General features: G+C 37.3%; 1 protein-coding gene across 2 annotated transcripts in view; it reads right to left on the bottom strand.

Moving 5' to 3' along the window:
* The window catches only part of fanci (FA complementation group I), a 62,538-nt gene that overhangs the window by 14,681 nt on the left and 27,775 nt on the right, over nucleotides 1–20,082 (bottom strand). For both annotated transcript variants that reach the window (XM_039773021.1, XM_039773020.1), the window contains exons 21-28: nucleotides 18,551–18,742; nucleotides 12,816–12,937; nucleotides 12,491–12,649; nucleotides 11,992–12,171; nucleotides 9,511–9,677; nucleotides 8,189–8,265; nucleotides 5,527–5,643; nucleotides 1,504–1,555 (exon numbers count right to left, since the gene is read on the bottom strand). In XM_039773021.1, coding sequence (XP_039628955.1) covers nucleotides 1,504–1,555; nucleotides 5,527–5,643; nucleotides 8,189–8,265; nucleotides 9,511–9,677; nucleotides 11,992–12,171; nucleotides 12,491–12,649; nucleotides 12,816–12,937; nucleotides 18,551–18,742 — 1,066 coding nt within the window. The remainder of the gene's footprint in view (nucleotides 1–1,503; nucleotides 1,556–5,526; nucleotides 5,644–8,188; nucleotides 8,266–9,510; nucleotides 9,678–11,991; nucleotides 12,172–12,490; nucleotides 12,650–12,815; nucleotides 12,938–18,550; nucleotides 18,743–20,082) is intronic.

The following is a 20,082-nucleotide window of genomic DNA, read 5'->3' as shown; positions in this document are numbered from 1 at the left end:
AAGCCAAACAAGATGAATTTAAATACAGGAGACTAACATGGGCAATTTTAACATCAAAGTATCCTGTTTTCCTAAATTGTACTGGTAATCAAGGTACAGTAACATTTGTTGTATCTAGGACTAAATTGGTTTACAGCAAAGGATGGGAAGACATGCCAATGCTTCAAGCTATTTCCGGTTACTTTACAACCTGTGAACAGAAGGAAATGCCATGGGGCTAGAAATTGCCAAACCAGTTAACAGCTTGGGACAGGAAAGTTCTTAAAACATCAAAAACTTTATTGTTTGGGAAATGGACGTACTCAAACAGATTAAACAGTTTGAGCAATTCATCCATCATATTGACAGCCAGCCAATCAGGTGCATGTAACAATCACATATTGTGAAACTCACATGGAATTTTAAAATAAATATGATAGACTAAACAACAAAAACAGAGCGACATCAAAAGAGGACAGAGGGACACCAGAAGAGGGCACCAGCAACGTGCAGCCATTTTCATCTGATCGTCAGCAAAAGCATTACATGAATATCGATTGCTAAATCAACGTACCCTGGAACATTCATTTTTCACATCTTTAACTTTTCGTAAGCTTTTACTAAAGTCTATATATTTCCAGACTTTCCGTGACTAAAGTAATAAGGTACATTTTTGTAGAGCACCTGGAGCAGTGAGGAAGTTCCATATGATCCAAGATGCAAAGTTTATCGAGCTGAGGACAAAGAGCTATGTCCAATAATAAACAGTGCGTAAAAGTAAGACATTCATTGGTTGATAAATGGCCTTTAGCCAGTCTTTGTACGTTTGAATATATTCTTGGAGACCAAAAGTAATATTTAGGTCTGAGATATATCTAAGATAGGGCGGCACGGTGGCGCAGTGGTAGCGCTGCTGCCTCGCAGTTAGGAGACCCGGGTTCACTTCCCGGGTCCTCCCTGCGTGGAGTTTGCATGTTCTCCCCGTGTCTGCGTGGGTTTCCTCCGGGCGCTCCAGTTTCCTCCCGCAATCCAAAGACATGCTGGTTAGGTGAACTGGCGATTCTACATTGGCCATAGTGTAATGCTTGGTGTGTGGGTGTGTTTGTGTGTGTCCTGCGGTGGGTTGGCACCCTGCCCAGGATTGGTTCCTGCCTTGTGCCCTGTGTTGGCTGGGATTGGCCCCAGAATTCAGATCATGGATATTCGGATTATGGATGGATATATCGAAGATATCGTAAGTTGTTCGTGTCTTTGATACTAAGTCTATTGTAGTACTAGGGAATGTAGACTGTGCATGTGTTATTCATACAGTAATTATGTGGTTTAAAGTGCTAGGGAATAACGTGCATGTGTATACATCTTTCATACGGTACTTTTGTGGTTATGCATTTATCTACGTAGGTGTGTGTTAATCCCAATCCCAGAAGAAAACAGGTAAAGGCTAAGTAGAGGGAAATATCACAATAATAATCATAGGAAGATTGGTCATTATAAAAATAATAAGAGCCACAAACATTTACTCACCTAAGCTGCATTCCTTGGTTATTTTAATTGTCCATGACAGCATCTGAACAAACTACATATTAACAAATTGTTTAGGATAAGACAGTGTATCAGGCAATCACATTTGCATATTAACGTAACTATTAACCTTAAAGTAAAAGTTTAAAATAGTACTGCATAACCCTCAAAAACTCCTAAAATGTGTGCTTTGTTCCAAGGTAGCTATTAATGTTAAACATAATCACCCTTTTTCCAAAACCACGTTCATCCCTTTTAAGGCACTACTCAGTAATGTTACCTTGTCATAAGCAAGCACACGTTCATTACTGAAAGCTGCCTAGAATGCTACCCATTAACCTAACTGTAGATGAAACTTAACCAACAAATAAGGGAAGTTTACTTTAAAGCTTACACTAGATTTTTACAATTAAATGACTTCACATGGAAACTGTGATTAAACATAACACAATTTTCAATTCACAACAGCTGTGATTCTAATTGGTCTATAATCAAAAATTCTGAAACATTCAGCAGATACCTGCATAATGTACCTGGTAATAATTTTTCAAAATGAAGTGTTTTTATAAACAAACAAGTGTATTAGTGATTAATTCTGCACAATAACAATATATGAGCTATTTTGTGAATATACAGTACATTACCTCTTGTTGTAATGCTCATTCCACTCAACATACATAACAATAATCTCATTGAAACATCACTAGTACAGTCTTAACAATAAATAAATACATACAGTACAGAAAGTGATGGAACAGAAGCAGTTATTATCAAGTTGTTATCAAGAGCTACAGAAGATGAGCAATAACCATAAGATGTTTTTTCATCCCATCCTTTTTATCTGCTACTCAGATGGATTAATGTGTAGCTTCTTTTCCTACTACCACTGTCTTACTAATGACAGTAAAACACAGAGCAAAGCATGGCCTTTACCTGCCCTTTTATGTCATTTCAAAACCCTGACTTTAAAACATATATTCATCTCTCACTCAACGAGTGAATTAGGACCATAAGATCAAACCAACACATTCCTATAATGTGCACTATGCTGCAGGAGATAACATCACTTTTTATGTCAACACACATACTTAATAAATGTCTTACTTAAGAAAAGTTATAGGCATAAAAAAATAAAAATCAAACCAACATCTTACGGGTCATCAAAATTGCGGTTTACCACTATTGGCAAAAAACTATATGACCTGCACCAAAGTGCTTTACAAACTGTGTTATAAAGTGAATAAGGTAGAAGGCTTAGTGAAAAGATTTTTTTTTGGTTTGCCTCTTATCAGTGTAATCATTACCCTTTTAAAATACTTTTTATTGTTCTCTGAATCTTGCAGCTATTGTCACAACAGAACAGTAACAGTTCTTTAATAGTGCTGCTTAGTGCCACGTCACATTAGACAACTTTTCCAGTGATATTCAGTTGTAGACTTCTTTTACATAATCTTAGTGAGTCAGAGGTAGTATAGAATCAAACCCGTGAAACTGGTCACCTAATGTGATATGCCCTGCGACTCACTTTGATTAGATTTTTTTTTCAGTTGTAGGGGCAGCTTCTATGTGTACAAGATGACCACCAATGAATACTCATCCGGATGTATAATGTATATAATGCATACAGTAAGTATTCACAGAGCATCACTTTTTCCACATTTTGTTATGTTACAGCCTTATTCCAAAAAGAATTAAATTAAATTCATTTTTCCCTTCCGAATTCTACACACAGCACCCCATAATGACAACGTGAAAAAAGTTTACTTGAGGTTTTTTGCAAATTTATTAAAAATAAAAAAACTGAGAAATCACATGTACAGAAGTATTCACAGCCTTTGCTCAATACTTTGTCGATGCAACTTTGGCAGCAATTACAGCCTCAAGTCTTTTTGAATATGATGCCACAAGCTTGGCCAGTTTCGCCCATTCCTCTTTGCAGCACCCCTCAAGCTCCATCAGGTTGGATGGGAAGCGTCGGTACGCAGCCATTTTAAGATCTCTCCAGAGATGTTCAGTCGGATTCAAGTCTGGGCTCTGGCTGGGCCACTCAAGGACATTCACAGAGTTGTCCTGAAGCCACTCCTTTGATATCTTGGCTGTGTGCTTAGGGTCGTTGTCCTGCTGAAAGATAAACCGTTGCCCCAGTCTGAGGTCAAGAGTGCTCTGGAGCAGGTTTTCATCCAGGATGTCTCTGTACATTGCTGCAGTCATCTTTCCCTTTATCCTGACTAGTCTCCCAGTTCCTGCCACTGAAAAACCTCTCCACAGCATGATGCTGCCACCGCCATGCTTCACTGTACAGATGGTATTGGCCTGGTGATGAGCAGTGCCTGGTTTACTCCAAACGTGACGCTTGGCATTCACACCAAAGACTTCAATCTTTGTCTCATCAGACCAGAGAATTTTGTTTCTCATGATCTGAGAGTCCTTCAGGTGCCTTTTGGCAAACTCCAGGCGGGCTGCCATGTGCCTTTTACTAAGGAGTGGCTTCCGTCTGGCCACTCTACCATACAGGCCTGATTGGTGGATTGCTGCAGAGATGGTTATTCTTCTGGAAGGTTCTCCTCTCTCCACAGAGGACCTCTGGAGCTCTGACAGATAGACCATCGGGGTCTTGGTCACCTCCCTGACTAAGGCCCTTCTCCCCCAATCGCTCAGTTTAGATGGCCGGCCAGCTCTAGAAAGAGTCCTGGTGGTTTCAAACTTCTTCCACTTATGGATGATGGAGGCCACTGTGCTCATTGGGACCTTCACAGCAGCAGAAATTTTTTCTGTAACCTTCCCCAGATTTGTGCCTCGAGACAATCCTGTCTCGGAGGACTACAGACAATTCCTTTGACTTCATGCTTGGTTTGTGCTTTGACATGAACTGTCAACTGTGGGACCTTCTATAGAGAGGTGTGTGCCTTTCCAAATCATGTCCAATCAACTGAATTTACCACAGGTGGACTCCAATTAAGCTGCAGAAACATCTCAAGGATGATCAGGGGATTTTTAATAAATCTGCAAAAATCTCAAGTAGGCCTAAACTTTTTTCACATTGTCATTATGGGGTGTTGTGTGTAAAATTCTGAGGAAAAAAATGAATTAATTCCATTTTGGAATAAGGCTGTAACATAACAAAATGTGGAAAAAGTGATGCGCTGTGAATACTTTCCCGATGCACTGTAAATTAAGAATAAAGAACACGAGTGTTTCAGACGTCACAAACAGAAGAGAAGCTTGTCTGTCTGATGTCCAGTGTTTTACGTACCAAGACAGAATTGAAAAAGAGAAAAAGGGGCAGAGACTATGGCTAACCTCGCCACTGTTAACCTTTCATACAGCACCAGCTCCATCATGAAGCACATTATATGGATGTCACAAAAGAGAGGCCCTTGATTGTTAATGTGACATGGCCAGCAATTTTCAGTCACTTAAACTGAAATTGTCCAGCGACAAGATCAGCAACTGTTGGTTGCCAAATCTGATGTAGGCCTACACCACGACAAGACATTTTGTAACACATCAGCTTTAAATGCACTGTATCCTTTCATTTGATTTTTTTCATGATGGAATAAGTAATGTAGAACAGAAAATAATCAACTGAAATCACAAAAATACTGTAGGGAGATATATTTTTTAAATTTCATCCCCTAGCTTAAACTTAACAGCATGCATTCAAATTTAAGAGCCAATAATAAACACTGACATGTTACTTGTTAAGTCACTTACGCTTGAAGGTCACAATCGATATATTTAAAGGTTTGCCTTTCTTAAATTAGTTTTAAATTATATTGTGAATGCAATCGTACTGTATTTCTATTCTGCATTTCAAAAGATGCAATTAATATTAACATATAAGAAGAGCAGACTACTCATTTGCCCACAAAGTGGGTGGCAGATTCTTAGGTACAAACACTATTAAAAATTGATATCAATAGCTTTTCATAACATAATCATCTCCACTAAAAAAAACAACATTCTGCCAATATACTAATTTCCAATTTGTCTTCAATCTAAAGGCGGGCATAGCTATTGGCATACCTGAGAGGAGGAAGGCTCCAACTGCCGGGACAATAAGGTTAGGATATTCACCAGCAACTGTGCTTCTTTACTGTTGAAGTCGTCTTCTCCTCCATTAAGCTGGTTTACTAAAGATCTCTGTTGTTTGGAGTGAGGGGGAAAAAAATATCACACACACACACACACACAATTACCTTAATACAAGTCAATGTAACGTAATGTTAGGAGTAAGTAAAGCACCTGAAGTGCTGTTATCTTGAAAAAAAAACTGTTACAATAGATGAAAGCAACTTTATCTAACAAACAATACTAAAATAGAGCACGTTACAAAAAACACAAACAAATGAAATTTCCTGCAGGGAATGTAGTATCTGTACCCCTGACTGGGAAAGGTCTTTGCCTATTCTTCTATACAGAACTGCTTCAATAGTGCTATGTGTGATGTCTTTCTTACAGTTTCATGCTTCATGTGCCCACACAGAATTTCCCCAGACTTTGATTTTGGACTTTGAATTAGCAATTTCTGTAGATTTCATTGCTTCTTTTAGATCCACACTTTTCTGAATGTCCTTAAGTGCTTTGGATTATTGAGCTGTTACAAGATCCATTTTCATCTAAGTTTCAACTGTTTAACAGATGGACTCGTATTCTATCTACACTGTAACTTTCTGATATATTGTGGAATTCACACTTGACTCAAAAACAACTATCATTACCTGGCCCTTAAAAAAAACTCCCATAGCCATAAACCATAATCTCATCACTGTGCCTTACACCAGGTAGTAGACACTTATATGCACTGGCAGTTTTTGATTTGTGGACAACAACATACTAGGACATACTGAATTGCAGTAAAATAATTATAACTTTGACCACCTTGTTTGGTATATACATTACTCAAAAATTAAAGGAACACTTTGAAAACACATCAGATCTCAATGGGAAAAAAAATCATGCCTGATATCTCTACTGATATGGACTAGGTAATGTGTTAGGAACAAAATGATGGCATATCATTTGATTAATATAAGGGTTGTAGTAACTTATTTCAGCAAAGGATGTTTAATTTTTTTGAAATTGAATTAAAAAGTAAAATCATTCAATACCATGTAAGATTTGATCTCTTTAATTTACTAAAATAATTGAAAGTAAGTATCCATGTGTATATATAGTATATAGTATGTTAAAAGGATGCAACATATTGTAAGTATATTGTCACACACGTGCGCATGGGAGGCAGCTAAAGGGCTTGAGTGAAGGCAGTTCTGAGGCATGCTGGGATGTGGCAGAGTGCACGGACTCTTTTTCTCCCTTTCCTGTAGACCATTCCCGGGAGATTCCACCTGGCTGTCTTGACATCACTTCCGGAACAGAGCCAATGGAAGTAGACCTTACCAGCTCCGGCCCCTCTGACGTCACGTCCAGGCTCGATCCAATGAATGAAGAAAACATGCCCGATCCTTATGACCTCACTTCCTGTCTTCCCCTTTAAAAGCCTGCCCTTTTCCCTTTTCCCTCAGTCTTGTTCTGGACTCAGTTGGATGCAATTTAGTGCTGTGTATTTGATAAAAACGACTTTGCAGCCAGGATACCATATTATACGGGTGGCTGCCTCAAACCTTTATCTGTTTATGCCTCGTTCTTGTGAAAATATATATTTGCACATACTGTATGTAGCTAGTAATCCACAAACGGAGAAAATGAATCTTAAAATTGTTTATTCCTAATTTTTCATCATGAAAGGAAATTCACTGGACATACAGGAATCAAAGGCAATATATAGGAAATGAGGAGGTGGGGGTGTGGAGCGGAGGATATTGGTCACAAAGTCTTTTACTATTTAGGTGTCCTTCTTTTTAAGCCTGCACATTCTAGGTTCATGTCCCAATGTCTGTTAATGGTGTTTTCATTTGAGAGCCATGATTCAGCCTGCCCTCTGACATTTTAGTATTAGCCCTCTGACATTTTAGTATTAGCCCTGAATTTTACTTGCACCGTGTCCGGTTGAAATATTATGTGTGTATATCAGAGATTGTGGGTTCTTCCTTCTGACAGCATTGCAATGTTCATATGCATGTTGAGAGTGTTTTAGACGTTTGTCCCCACATATACAGCTGGGCACACGCTGCATGGTATACTGTACAATGCATTCCATGCCTCTGATGCAGATTTCTTGCTTTTGGAAGTAAAAAGAACAGTCCACAGCATATTTACAGGTTTATGGGCTATTTTGATGCTGATTTGGTGAGGAATGCACCGTGTACTTTCCACTACACCAATGTGATAAGGAAGGGTGTAACAAGTAGGACGCGAGATAAGGTTAGAGCTGATTGATTTTTGAGGTCTGTGGCGCCTCCTATCTCACGCCTTTTAAGATGCAGGATTCATTTTATCCCTCTGTGGATTACTTGTTACAAATATGCAAACCATATCAAAGATCTTTGCCTCTATATTTATTTTAAAAATGTATATATAATTAATTAGTGTCAGTTCTTAATGTGGGTGCTCCATTAATAATCCTTAGAATAAATAAAATGTGTTTCATAAAGCTATACGATAGCCTGTTAGGTTAATTAGGTTATTTTCCCTAGGCGCATAAAAATTGACAAAGGATAAAAGAATGTAACCTTTCACTGTTAAATTAACCCCTGAAAATATTCCTAGTAATTGCATCTTCTCATACCTGAAACTGGCGAATATAAAATGCTGTTTTTTCTGTTGCATTTAAATCTTTTCCCCCTTCCTCGGTTTCTGATGGACCTAAATACAGATAGAAAAATAAAATTTACAGACCATGCATTTTAATAACTCACTTTATAGGGTCACTTGTCTGGGCAATATCAGTAAAAAGGAAAGACATAACTCTAGAAGAGACCCTAAATTATGACAAGTAACATTTAGATACACACTAGCAGTCATCGCTGGTCTGTATAGAGTTACCTTTTAAAAGTGCAACTATCTCAAGTAAGCTATGGTGGTATGATGGTTGGAATGAAACTTGGAAAACCTGGAGGTTTAAGTTGGCAGCTCTAAGACATAAAAAATTACAGATAACAATGTATTGCCTGGAGTTATTTTGTGTCCAGGAAGAACCTGCCAGATACAGTATAAAATGCAGGGCAGTGGTTCTCAAACTGTGGTGCTGAAGTAACAAAAAGGGGGGCGCGAAGATGTGAAAAAAAGAAAACAAGAATCAAAAATATGAAAAAAACATCTATTGAAATCAAAACAAATTAACTTAAACTAATTCTGATACTAGAAAAATAAATATAGTTAGATAAATGTCGATAAAAGTTAAGTAGGTATAATGAAATATGCATCTATGATATATCATTAATTAAAAAAGAAATTGGTTTTAGTGGGCTCCTTTCAAAAAAACGTTAAGGGGGTGCAATTAAAACTGTTATGAAAACTCGGGTCGCAAATACGTAAAGGTTGAGAAACCCTGATGTAGGGTGTTAGAGGAATGTTGAGGTGAAAATTAGTAACATAAACGGCCGTCTCACACTTAACCTGCCCAGAACACTGTATTAAGAATGCAAAAATTAACTTCTTTGCCTTTTGCATTAGAGATCAGCAAATGTTTCTGTGGAACACTGGACACATTTTTTTTTATTAAGATACTAATTCAAGGTCCTTTAATACAAAATACGACTTTGCTTTCTCCCACAAAATACAGAAAAGACCAACTACCTTTATTTTGACATAATAGTCGTGGAGATCTTGTAGGATTTTGAATGATTGCAGCATTTTGTTTGAGTTTATTATTCTTATCTGTACAAATCTTATGGAGATGTGTACTGATTGTAACAATGTTTTCCATTTCCACATTTTTCTTGTATCAGTGTAATAATTTCAAATGTTTTGCACTCAGCTGTTGCCAACTAGGATAATAAAAGTCTACCTAACCTAACCATAGGATGTACTTTAAGATATAAATATTATGTAATATATATTAATAAAGACATGTAAAAGATTACAGAACATTGTTTTTTTACTCCTTACCTATAGTACAAAGAAACTGATCCATCTTGTTCGAATAGCGAGATTGCACAGTGCTAAAACTTCTCAATAAGGCCTCCAGGCACAGAATCGAAATGGTCTTTCCTTTATCCTTCTTCCCTATTTCCTCTACTGTGGATGGAACTGCAGAGTATCTCCACAACAAGACTCTGTAAAAATGTACACATTCGGCTCATAAGAAAGTTTTATACTGTGTAGATGATAAGACTATAAAAACACATTTCTAGTTTCTACTGTACTTCCATTAAAGATGCCACTAAATGAAAGATTTACATTTAATTTAGGTATTACAGAAAAAGAAGTCCATATTTAAATCTGAAATTACTGCCACATAAAATATTTATTACATTTTCATTTCCCGGACTTCTCCATCCAGTGCTACAATCTAAATCTCTTTAAGAATCATGCCTCTGAGGGTCAGAATTTTTTCATAAGATATTAGTTGTTTACTAGCTAGTACATTTATCATTTCTTGGAAAACCATAATTTATTTCTGCAAAAAAAGTTTCCTTAAATATCCTTTTAAAGCTTATTAACTGAAACATGGATTATCCCTAGTGGTTGAAGTGTTGTCCATTACTCTCCAGTGAAATTAGAGGTGTTTACAGAATGTGGAGTTGAGAAAAAATGCTAGCACATTATATGCAATGAAATTTGAAAAGTTGCATTTACACAATAAATTGATACATATCCACCCTGAACACAAAACTAAAACAGTTTCTCATGTGCATCGTTTGAAAACTACAGAAATGACTTGCTTGGTAAGAGACCTGGAAAATAGATTCACAACCGGTTTAAATAAATAACCCTGTCAAAAAGAAAAATGGGCAGAACAATTTCAGGAAGAAAAAGCCAAACACATAGGCCTTTAATATTGCTACTTTTCTCTCATGATGGAGTTAAAGTCAGAAATGGATTCATGTTGAGAGTACAACAATGTGACAAATCAGATGTAGTCTCACAAAGTTGTAAGAGGAGTTGAAAAGATGTAGTGATTAATAACTTTTTAATACAATTTCCTACACAGTCCAGATAAAGGAACAGAGGCTTTACATTCATTCTATGATTGCAATGAACATGTCCATCGATGTTCATTAAAACATCCATTCATTTTCTCACACCCTCACAAGCAAACCGTTATACATATTGTATAGGAGCATGGGAAACTGCATAGTGGCAATGCTAACAACAGTTGTAGCAAATAGTAATGGAGGCAAGTTTCCAACCAAGTGTCCACTTGACTTGTTAATACCAGCAATGACATGAGCCTTTCCATTTGTTAATACTAAAATTACATTAATTTATTGTTTTTCGTGATTCAAAGTACAAGGCACATGCCCCTATTAATATGACATGTACTGTGTTAACAGTAACACACAGTTAGCAGAACGGCCAAAACAGAATTATTCATTGCTGAATATGCAAAACTCTTACAAAGGCAAACTAATGTTTATGAGTATAACACATACAATTTAATGAATGTAGCAAAAACATACATACATATATATATATATATGTATACACACACACACATATATACACACATATATATATATATGTATATATATATATATATATATATATATATATATATATATATATATATATATATATATACACACACACATATATATATATATATATATATATATATATATATATATATATATATATATATATATATATATATATATATATATATATATATATATATATATATATATATATATATACATACACATATATTGTGAAAAGAAATAGCTTTAAAGAGCTTGTTTAAATGAAAATATACTGAACTACCTTGGAATTATCAAATTCAACCATATAGCTATAACAATGCATGGATTTTTACTTTTAGTTATGTTTATAAAGTATTTTTCAATTACAAGAGACAAAATATCAGAGATTCTGTTTAGAATGTGCACATGATAGGATACATCAGGTAGTCTATAATTATATCATTCTATATAAACCACACACCGAAATCCCCTCAATATTAAACCATCCCCCCTCTTATTCTTACGCTGTAGGAATTCCCATGTCTAGCGCACATTAAAGTTTAAGCCCTGCATTCCTTTTTGATATTTATGAATGCCAATACTAATTTACTTAAATGATAGTTGGGTAACTTCTTGATGTTATGAAAATCTTAAGAGGCCAACACAGTAAGATTACTGCAGCAACAATGAGGTTAACCTGCCTTCACAAAACATGTTAAGTTGGGCAGGTGGTCCCAACAACTTAACTGCTAATATAACAGGACCTATAAGTGCTTCTGATATAGTTTTTTTTTGACACCATAAAAATTTAAGACACAATTTATTTATTTATTTATTTACACCTCCAAAATCCAAAACAGTCTCTTAAGTTCATGAAAATATACTAATACAGCTTAATGTTAAACAGTCAACTCCCAAATGCTTGTAATACTTCCATTCACAACATGAGGAACTGTGAGCTCACCTGGTTAGTTTACACAAGTCTTTGAAACATTTTTCAAGGTTTTGACACTCTGGCCCATCCACCTGTCCACTCTCCTCTAGCTGCTGGATCTTCTGCAAAGCTACACCCACGGCATAACGCATAAAGTCGTTATTAGAGCGAAGGACAGACAGGCTTTCTTCACGACTCTGTGTGTTATCTCTGTTCAGCACAATACAAAAAGATAAAATATGTCAAAATATCAACAGTAAATAAAGATAAGACATTAAAAATAGTGAATTAAACATTACTGCCTTTAATTTTCTTTATTAATTACTTTCGTTTTTTTCAGCACTTAAATAAAAAACACAATGCTTACACACCCATTATTTCCTTTTACCCAACAGCAACTATAAAGATTTAAAAATTTTAAGAATTCCAGGTGTCCAATGTCAAAAAATAAAAAGTGCCATGAAAAAAGCTATTTTTCTCTCATTTCAAATATTTACATAGTGAGCACTCACAAGGGAACTGCTATTACCTGAAAAGTGCTTTTAGCAAAGTTGATACAAAGCCAAAAGACAAAAGACTCCGAGGTGATTTATTAGAAGTTTTACTTTTACCCAACTTTTCTTTGAGAATTTCTGTAAGTTTATGATAGCAGTTGAAAAGTCGAATGACATCTTCAAAATTATTCTTACTATAGTAGGTTAAAGAAATAAAAAAAATATTGGTTAGGTTCTTACAGTACAGGAACAATATAAGAATGAATACATAATAATAAAACCTCATTGTAAACAAAATAATTTCATAATCATTTGTGAAAATAAAAATTTAACACTCATATGTCACAAACTTTAAATTACCTATAATTGGAGCATCTGAAGTTGTACTCTATAAGCACCTCATATACTCCCATTACAAGAACTGCATAAATATTATTCTTCACTCCAACACCGGAGGACATGGAAAAATCAGCGGATTTGTCCTGTGCAAGGAACAGAAATTACAATTAATATGCAATGTTTTATTTGTTGTTTTTATCAATCCATCCATTGCTCAAATCCACACTCAGGGTTGTCGGACGTGAAGCCTACCCCAACAGCATCAGGCACAAACCTTAACTAGACACAACTGAAGAGAAGCTTTGAAAGAACATGTTTTAGAAAACTACATTAAATGAGTTATTATGAAAACTAGACACATCAAATTACAATAATGTCAGCCATGAGAAGGTGGGAAGAAAAACACTGTGTAAGTAAAACACTAGGGTCCTATCATCATCATTTTTTTTTAAATTGGAAAAGAAGATGGAGAATAGGCTTGTGCGGATATACCAAAGCACATGCCCTAGTAAGGAGTTACTTGCAATGTTCACAATTAGGGTCCAGTCTCTGATATATTTCAGGTAGGTGTGTAGGGGATTAGGTTTACAGCTGAATTATAGCATGGTTTGCAGAAATTGAAGAATAAATGATGTGAATTATTGACTAGCACTCCTTGTTAGAGATATTAATGGAGAGATCTTGCTTAATATTGCCAAAGGTGGTCTAGCATTGAGCACTATGACAACATTTGATAAACTGTGGAAAGGCTGCCAATATTCACCGCCTTAATAATTAAAACAATTTCAAGTATGAGCATTGGTGGTGGATTAGGAAAGTTAGGCACATTTTCTTTTTTACAAAGTGCCTAACTTGGAAATAGAAAAATGAGTGTGGAAGGAATTCCAAATTTAAAACACAGTTGATCAAAAGGCACAAACATATAATCAACATAAAGATCTCGGAAAGTTAGCATGCCTAGTATTTTTCAAGACTTAAATACTGTACAGTTTTGGAAGGCTCATATATATTGTGCTGAGCAACTGGGGCTGGTACCCAGCCGGGATGCCTGGAAGTACTGGAGGAGGTTATTACGCCTCCTCCGGACCATGAGGGGGCGACCACCCTGGTGGCTATGGTGACCACAGGAAAGAAGCATGGAAGCTTAACCGTATAGGGGCCCGTGGTCACTGCCAGGGGGCACCCAAATGCATGGAGAGCCCTGGTTTTCAGCACTTCCGCAACACACGGTAATGCTGGAGGGAAGAAGACCAGGGACACCCAGAGTGCTTCTGGGTGCACAGTCGGTACTTCCACCACACCCGGGAGTGCCGGCAGAAGTTCATCAGGAAGCACCTGGAGCACGTCCGGGTGGATATAAAAGGGGCCGCCTCCCTCCATTCGATAACTGGAGTCGGGTGGAAGAGGACGAAGCCTGAAGGAGAGGAGTGGAGGCGGTCAGGAGAAGAGGCATTATTGAGGAAGGCCTGGACTAAGAGTGATTGGTGTGGGAACACTGGGTTGTGTGGTATTGGACAATGTAAATAATAGTAGTAATGTACAATAAAGGCGTGTGAGGTGGTAAAACATTGGTGTCTGGGCTACCTTCCACTATATATATATACATTATTTTATTTATTTATTTTTTTGATATACAAGACTGGACAGAGACAAACAAATAATATACAGGCTAGCCGTTTACTGGTTATTTACACATAAATATTTTTATAATGCCACATCTTTATGGATGCTGTCCGATGTTGTGTGGTGTTGTTCAAGTGTGAGATATTTCATGAGTTGGAGTGTGCCCTTGTCAGTGCTGTGCTTTTGCTTCCTCAGCTTGCCTCTTGCGATCTTTTCCCTCTTCATAGGGAAAAGGCATTACTCATTCTGGACCAAGAGTTTAGAGGCTACAGAACCCTTCTTGAAGTAATGGCTTCTCAGCCTCATCAGACTATTGGCTCATAGCCTTGGCATGATAGACTGGATCACAGCTTCAGGTTCACAAAGAGAAGAGAATTTCATCTCACTTACTTTGAGAGATGTGGTGCATGTGGTTTTAAAGGAAGGTTGAACCTTCTGATTGGATTAAAATCACTTCTAGTTACAAAATCAGTGTCTTTTAATAGATGGGTTCTTCTGTCCATTTTAGTCATCATCACTTGAATTGTAGGCCTTTGTCCTTGCTTGAGTCCATTTCACATTTTATGGCTCAAGATGTCTGCAGAGGGGCCTCTGGAGAGAGGTCTGTGTAATTGATTTAAACCTTTCTTATAAGATGAATTCTAAGCAGTTCCTGGTACAAGCTGGAATTCAGTCACTTAGTTTGGAATGCAAGTGGGAGGTTTTGTGCAGCTGGATGCCCACATCCCTGTTAAATCTGCTTTCTCAACAGGCTAGGTGTGCCATGAAAGCCTAGCAGAATGGGCAATGCCCACTTTGTCCTACAGCAGAAAACCACATTGGGAACTCTGAAGACTAAATTTGGTTTGGATAACAATACCAGTATCTAAGTGATCAAGAAGAAAGTCAAAACAACCACTGTATGAGGCCAGAGAAGTTGAGCTAAGCAATAAGAGAAAGTCCTTATGAAGAACAATATCAACCAAGGGTAAAACAAAAACAAACAGTAACAAATGGTCATTCAAGGTCCAGTCTGTACCAACATACTCCCAAATGGGAAAAGGAGAAACAAAGAATAAAGTGATGTATTGCAGTGCTACTTGTTAGATGAGTATAAAGCCTACACTAAAACTGGTATGAACCAACATGAAAATTATATATATGAGCAGAGGTTCAATACAAAAGTGAATGTGCTCAGTTGAGAGAAAGGACTTAATGTGGTAGTAGCTTGTCTTGAGGATACCTCACTAGATGACAGATCTGGGGCCTCATGTATAAATGGTGTGTATGCCCATTTCCATGCTCACATCGAGATGAATAAAAACTAAACTTGGCATAAAGCCATGCACATTCTCATGGCAGCCATCCCAAATGTGTATGTATGCTTCTGCTCGGTTTTACAAACTGCCGGCACCCAGCATACTGTAAAATCAGTGCTACTGTTCCTGTGTGGTTTCCCCTTCTTTTTAGAATTACATCCATGACACAGGCTTTATAAAATACACTGAAATTAACCGCATATCGTTTATAAATTTAAGGCACCTGATTGTAATCAACTTGTAACAATATAATGGTGCACAGAATGGCCAAGGTGTTTCAAAAACCATAACTGTTTTAGCATTGTTACTCTCAGTGCACTACTCTGAGTATTCTAATTTATTGTATGTGTGTGGTATCACAGCTGCACAGCAGCTGATGGGAAAGCTCTTTGGTGGGTTGTGTCAAGAGCGCAGAGGATTATCAGGATACAGTTTCTGGCTCTGGAAAATATTTATAGCACACACTGCCTCAGGAAAGATACCACAATTTGCATGGATTCCAGTCAGCCATGTGCACAGTCTATTTGAACTTCTCCCATCTGGCAAACACTTGAGTCTTTCCTGCACAGACCTCAAGGAAGAGAAACAGTTTCATCCCAACAGCTTTAAAACACACTAAATCAGTCTGTCAAGTGCTCCTGGTAGAACTCTTTGTACTTACAATTACCTCACTGTAAACTTGCACTACAACTGTAATAGTGCACAATCTGAGCCACTTCATGAACCATTTTCACTATCTGTACATGTATATTGTATTTCATATTGTTTTCTCTATTGTACATTTTTCATGGTTTATGGTATTGTTATTTTATCATTCTATAGGAAAATACGTTTGTGGAGGATGTGCATATTGAATCTCATTGTAACATACAACGACAATAAAAGAATTTGATTCAATTCAATAGAAGAGAGCGAGTATTTACAGATGATGATGACTGGCTTCTAAGTCGATCTTATATTCCTTTCCTACTTTTTAAATAAAAAGAATCGTAGCCTTCAACAAATCCAAAACGTTTACCTTTTCGGCAATCATTAACATCTTCCGTTTGCACTTGGGCACGGCCCCTGAAGCAGTAGCAGATCGTTTTGGAGCCATAAAGAAGGGCTTGACTATGCACAAAGATAAACACAAAAGAGCACAAAAGTTAACTCTTTACACAGCGAAACACGTTGCTGCTGAATGAGCGAGACGAGACTTCCTGGTTATTCAGCATTCAGGAACTTAACTGCGTGCTCTGATTGGTTAGCTTCTCAGTCATCCGCCAATAGCGTCCCTTGTATGAAATCAACTGCGCAAACCAACTGAGGAAGCATGTACAGGAAGCAAAAAGACACACTGTCCACAGAACCCGCGAACAGCGAAAAATCCGCGTTATATATTTAGTTATGCTTTCATATAAAATCCACGATAGAGTGAAGCTGCGAAAGTCGAAGCAAGATACAGCGAGGGATTACTGTACAGGTTAAAACTTGGCCCTTTTTTTTTGAAGGCGCGCGCTCGCTATACCACACGTGTTGTTCTAGCACACGAGTCGTATTCCAAGCAAAATATTTCGCCTCTAAACAGGACGAATACCAAGTTGGACTTATTCCAAAGCAGACGTATACCGAGGTACCACTGTATTATCAAGATTTTTCAATGTTCCTTAAAAGTTTTGAAGAATCGCTATTCTAAGCTTAAAGCTGGTTTGACATTTATTACAGAGCTTATTGTATGGTGACTGGTTATGTGGAGAAAGAAAATGGTAGGACAGGAATTGGGGGTTGGTACATTTGACAGACACAGTAATGCTGCAATAAATTATTTCATCGGGAGTCGCACACATCCCAACAAGCATCTTGCAGGAGACAGGAACAATCCCTGGAGAGGGTGCCAGCTCATCACTACCACTGTGCCACCGTGCCCCCATGTTTAAAACATGCTTTAATGCATTTCATCATGAAAATGATATCAAGTATACATCTTAGCATTCTAAAATATTCAGAGTAATGTAATATCATGAATATAATGTATTCTGTGTAGAAATCAGTGCCTGTGCACTCCTGTCTACAACTGAGAAGTTTACAACATTCTACGTTAATGACAAAATAAACTAAGAGGTTAAAGTGGAAATTTCGAGATTAAAGTCGACATTTTTAACTTTTTTTTCTTTTCTCTGTGCCCTAATATGCTTTCGTATGACACTCAGGCATTGGGCTATGACTCGCCTTTTCACATTGACTTTAATATCTGACCACTTGTTGACCACTGTGGCCACTTTCTGAATTTGATCTTCCGAGTTTCTCAGCCACCCTTTATCACTCAATCAACTTTCTTTTGTTTTTTATACCACTGTTTAAGCCAACAAATAGTACATTTTTTGCTTGCCTCCACTTTGCATTCGCCAAAATTCTCTTTTTTCACGTGCTTTTGCCATTATCTTTTAACTAAACACTTAACTGGGAAGGTGATATTTATATTGATTTATATATTCATAGGGGCGTAATTCTAGGAGGAGTCAGGGTGGGGCGGCAGGTGCCTGCACATGCGTTAATTTTCACACAGACCGGGATTTATGGAGCTGAAGTGTGTGGAAGTTGGCTTGTGCACGATTTTGTGCATCTGAAATTTTTTTGTGCTATTACACATTTTCACTTTTGTCCGTAAGCCATGTTTTAGTGTGAATTCTACGTACAGCGTTATACATGGGGTCCGTGTTACAGTGTTTTGAATATTTGATAAGAAAAGGAGAAATGGACTAAGTAATGTGTTGTTTGCAAGGAATTTGTCTGGATAAAATACATCTAGAGCATGTAATTTGTCTAAACCTAAATTGTCAAAAAAACAACACTAACCAGTTCAAAATCTTCCAGTTCACTTTTGATCATGCGCCGTGTAAGAGATTCAAGAATAGCTTCAAGTTCTTCATGTAAGCCTGCATCATCTTCCTCATCATCTTCCTCATCTTCATCACCACGATCTCTTACAAGACAGCTATGCTCCTTTTGCCAAAGTAAGCAGTGCACTGCACAGCTGAGGAGGTGAGCCTGTAAAAGTAATTTAGGCAAGAACTATTTATATTAAAAAAAAAAAAAAAGTAAAATACAATTTTTCATAATGCTAATTCAATTATGTGGTTACAGACAGCCTGTGTTGTAAATAATACTAGCAGCTTTGAGTGCAAGGCAAGAATCAACTCTGGATTGGACACAAATACACTGCAAGGTGAAGCACACACTTATTCTAAGAGAATTAATTTATTAATCAAATATGCACATGTCTGAAACAAAGGACAAGCATTGCCCAGAGGGGACTGGGCGGTCTCATGGTCTGGAATCCCTACAGATTTTATTTTTTCTCCAGCTGTCTGGAGTTTTTTTGTTTTTCTGTCCCCCCTGGCCATTGAACCTTACTCTTATTCGATGTTAATGTTGATTTATTTTGTTTTATAATTATGTCTTTCATTTTTCTATTCTTTAATATGTAAAGCACTTTGAGCTACTGTTTGTATGAAAATGTGCTATATAAATAAATGTTGTTGTTGTTGTTGTTGTAAGCGATCACATTTAACTATATAATCTGTAATGGAGGTAATGAATTTTAAGTCACTTTTGGTGGCTTTCGCACTGAGCTAGTCAGAATAAAATGTTTTCAACGCTGTGGCCTGTTAGTCTGGACAGATGTAATGCTCATAACAAACATGTGCACGAGAAATGACACAGAATTTTACCTAAAAAGGAGCTCTTACAATGATTCTAACCAGACCCTTGTGTGGTTTTTAAAGGTGTGTAAATGCCAGCAACTGCAAACTAAATGGTATTAAGTTAATGAACATGGTATTTTAGTCACAACATTTGTTCTTTTTTGGTTTTTATTAGTGTGAATGAAATTTCCAAAGCATCTAGTTACAGATTTAATGATTCTGATTAGTTTAAGCAAACAACAAACAACACCAAAATAACAAGCCACTAATAATTTATTTTCCGTGAAATGTGTGCACAACAGACCGGGGTGGTGGTCCCCCTCTTTAAGAAGGGGGACCGGAGGGTGTGTTCCAACTACAGAGGGATCAAACTCTTAAGCCTCCCTGGAAAAGTCTATTCAGGGGTCCTGGAGAGGAGGGTCAGTCATGTAGTCGAACCTCGGATTCAGGAGGAACAGTGTGGTTTTTGTCCTAGTCGCGGAACAGTGGACCAGCTCTACCCCCTTGGCAAGGTCCTGGAGGGTGCATGAGAGTTTGCCCAACCAGTCTACATGTGTTTTGTGGACTTGGAAAAGGTGTTCAACCGTCTTCCTCGGGGAATCCTCTGGGGGGTGCTCCGTGAGTATGGGGTTCCAGACCCCCTGATAAGGGCTGTTCGGTCCCTGTACAACCGGTGTCAGAGCT

Source organism: Polypterus senegalus, chromosome 12 (genome assembly GCF_016835505.1).
Source record: "Polypterus senegalus isolate Bchr_013 chromosome 12, ASM1683550v1, whole genome shotgun sequence".
In the NCBI taxonomy this organism is placed as follows: domain Eukaryota; kingdom Metazoa; phylum Chordata; class Cladistia; order Polypteriformes; family Polypteridae; genus Polypterus; species Polypterus senegalus.
This window is presented reverse-complemented; position numbering and strand designations above follow the sequence as displayed.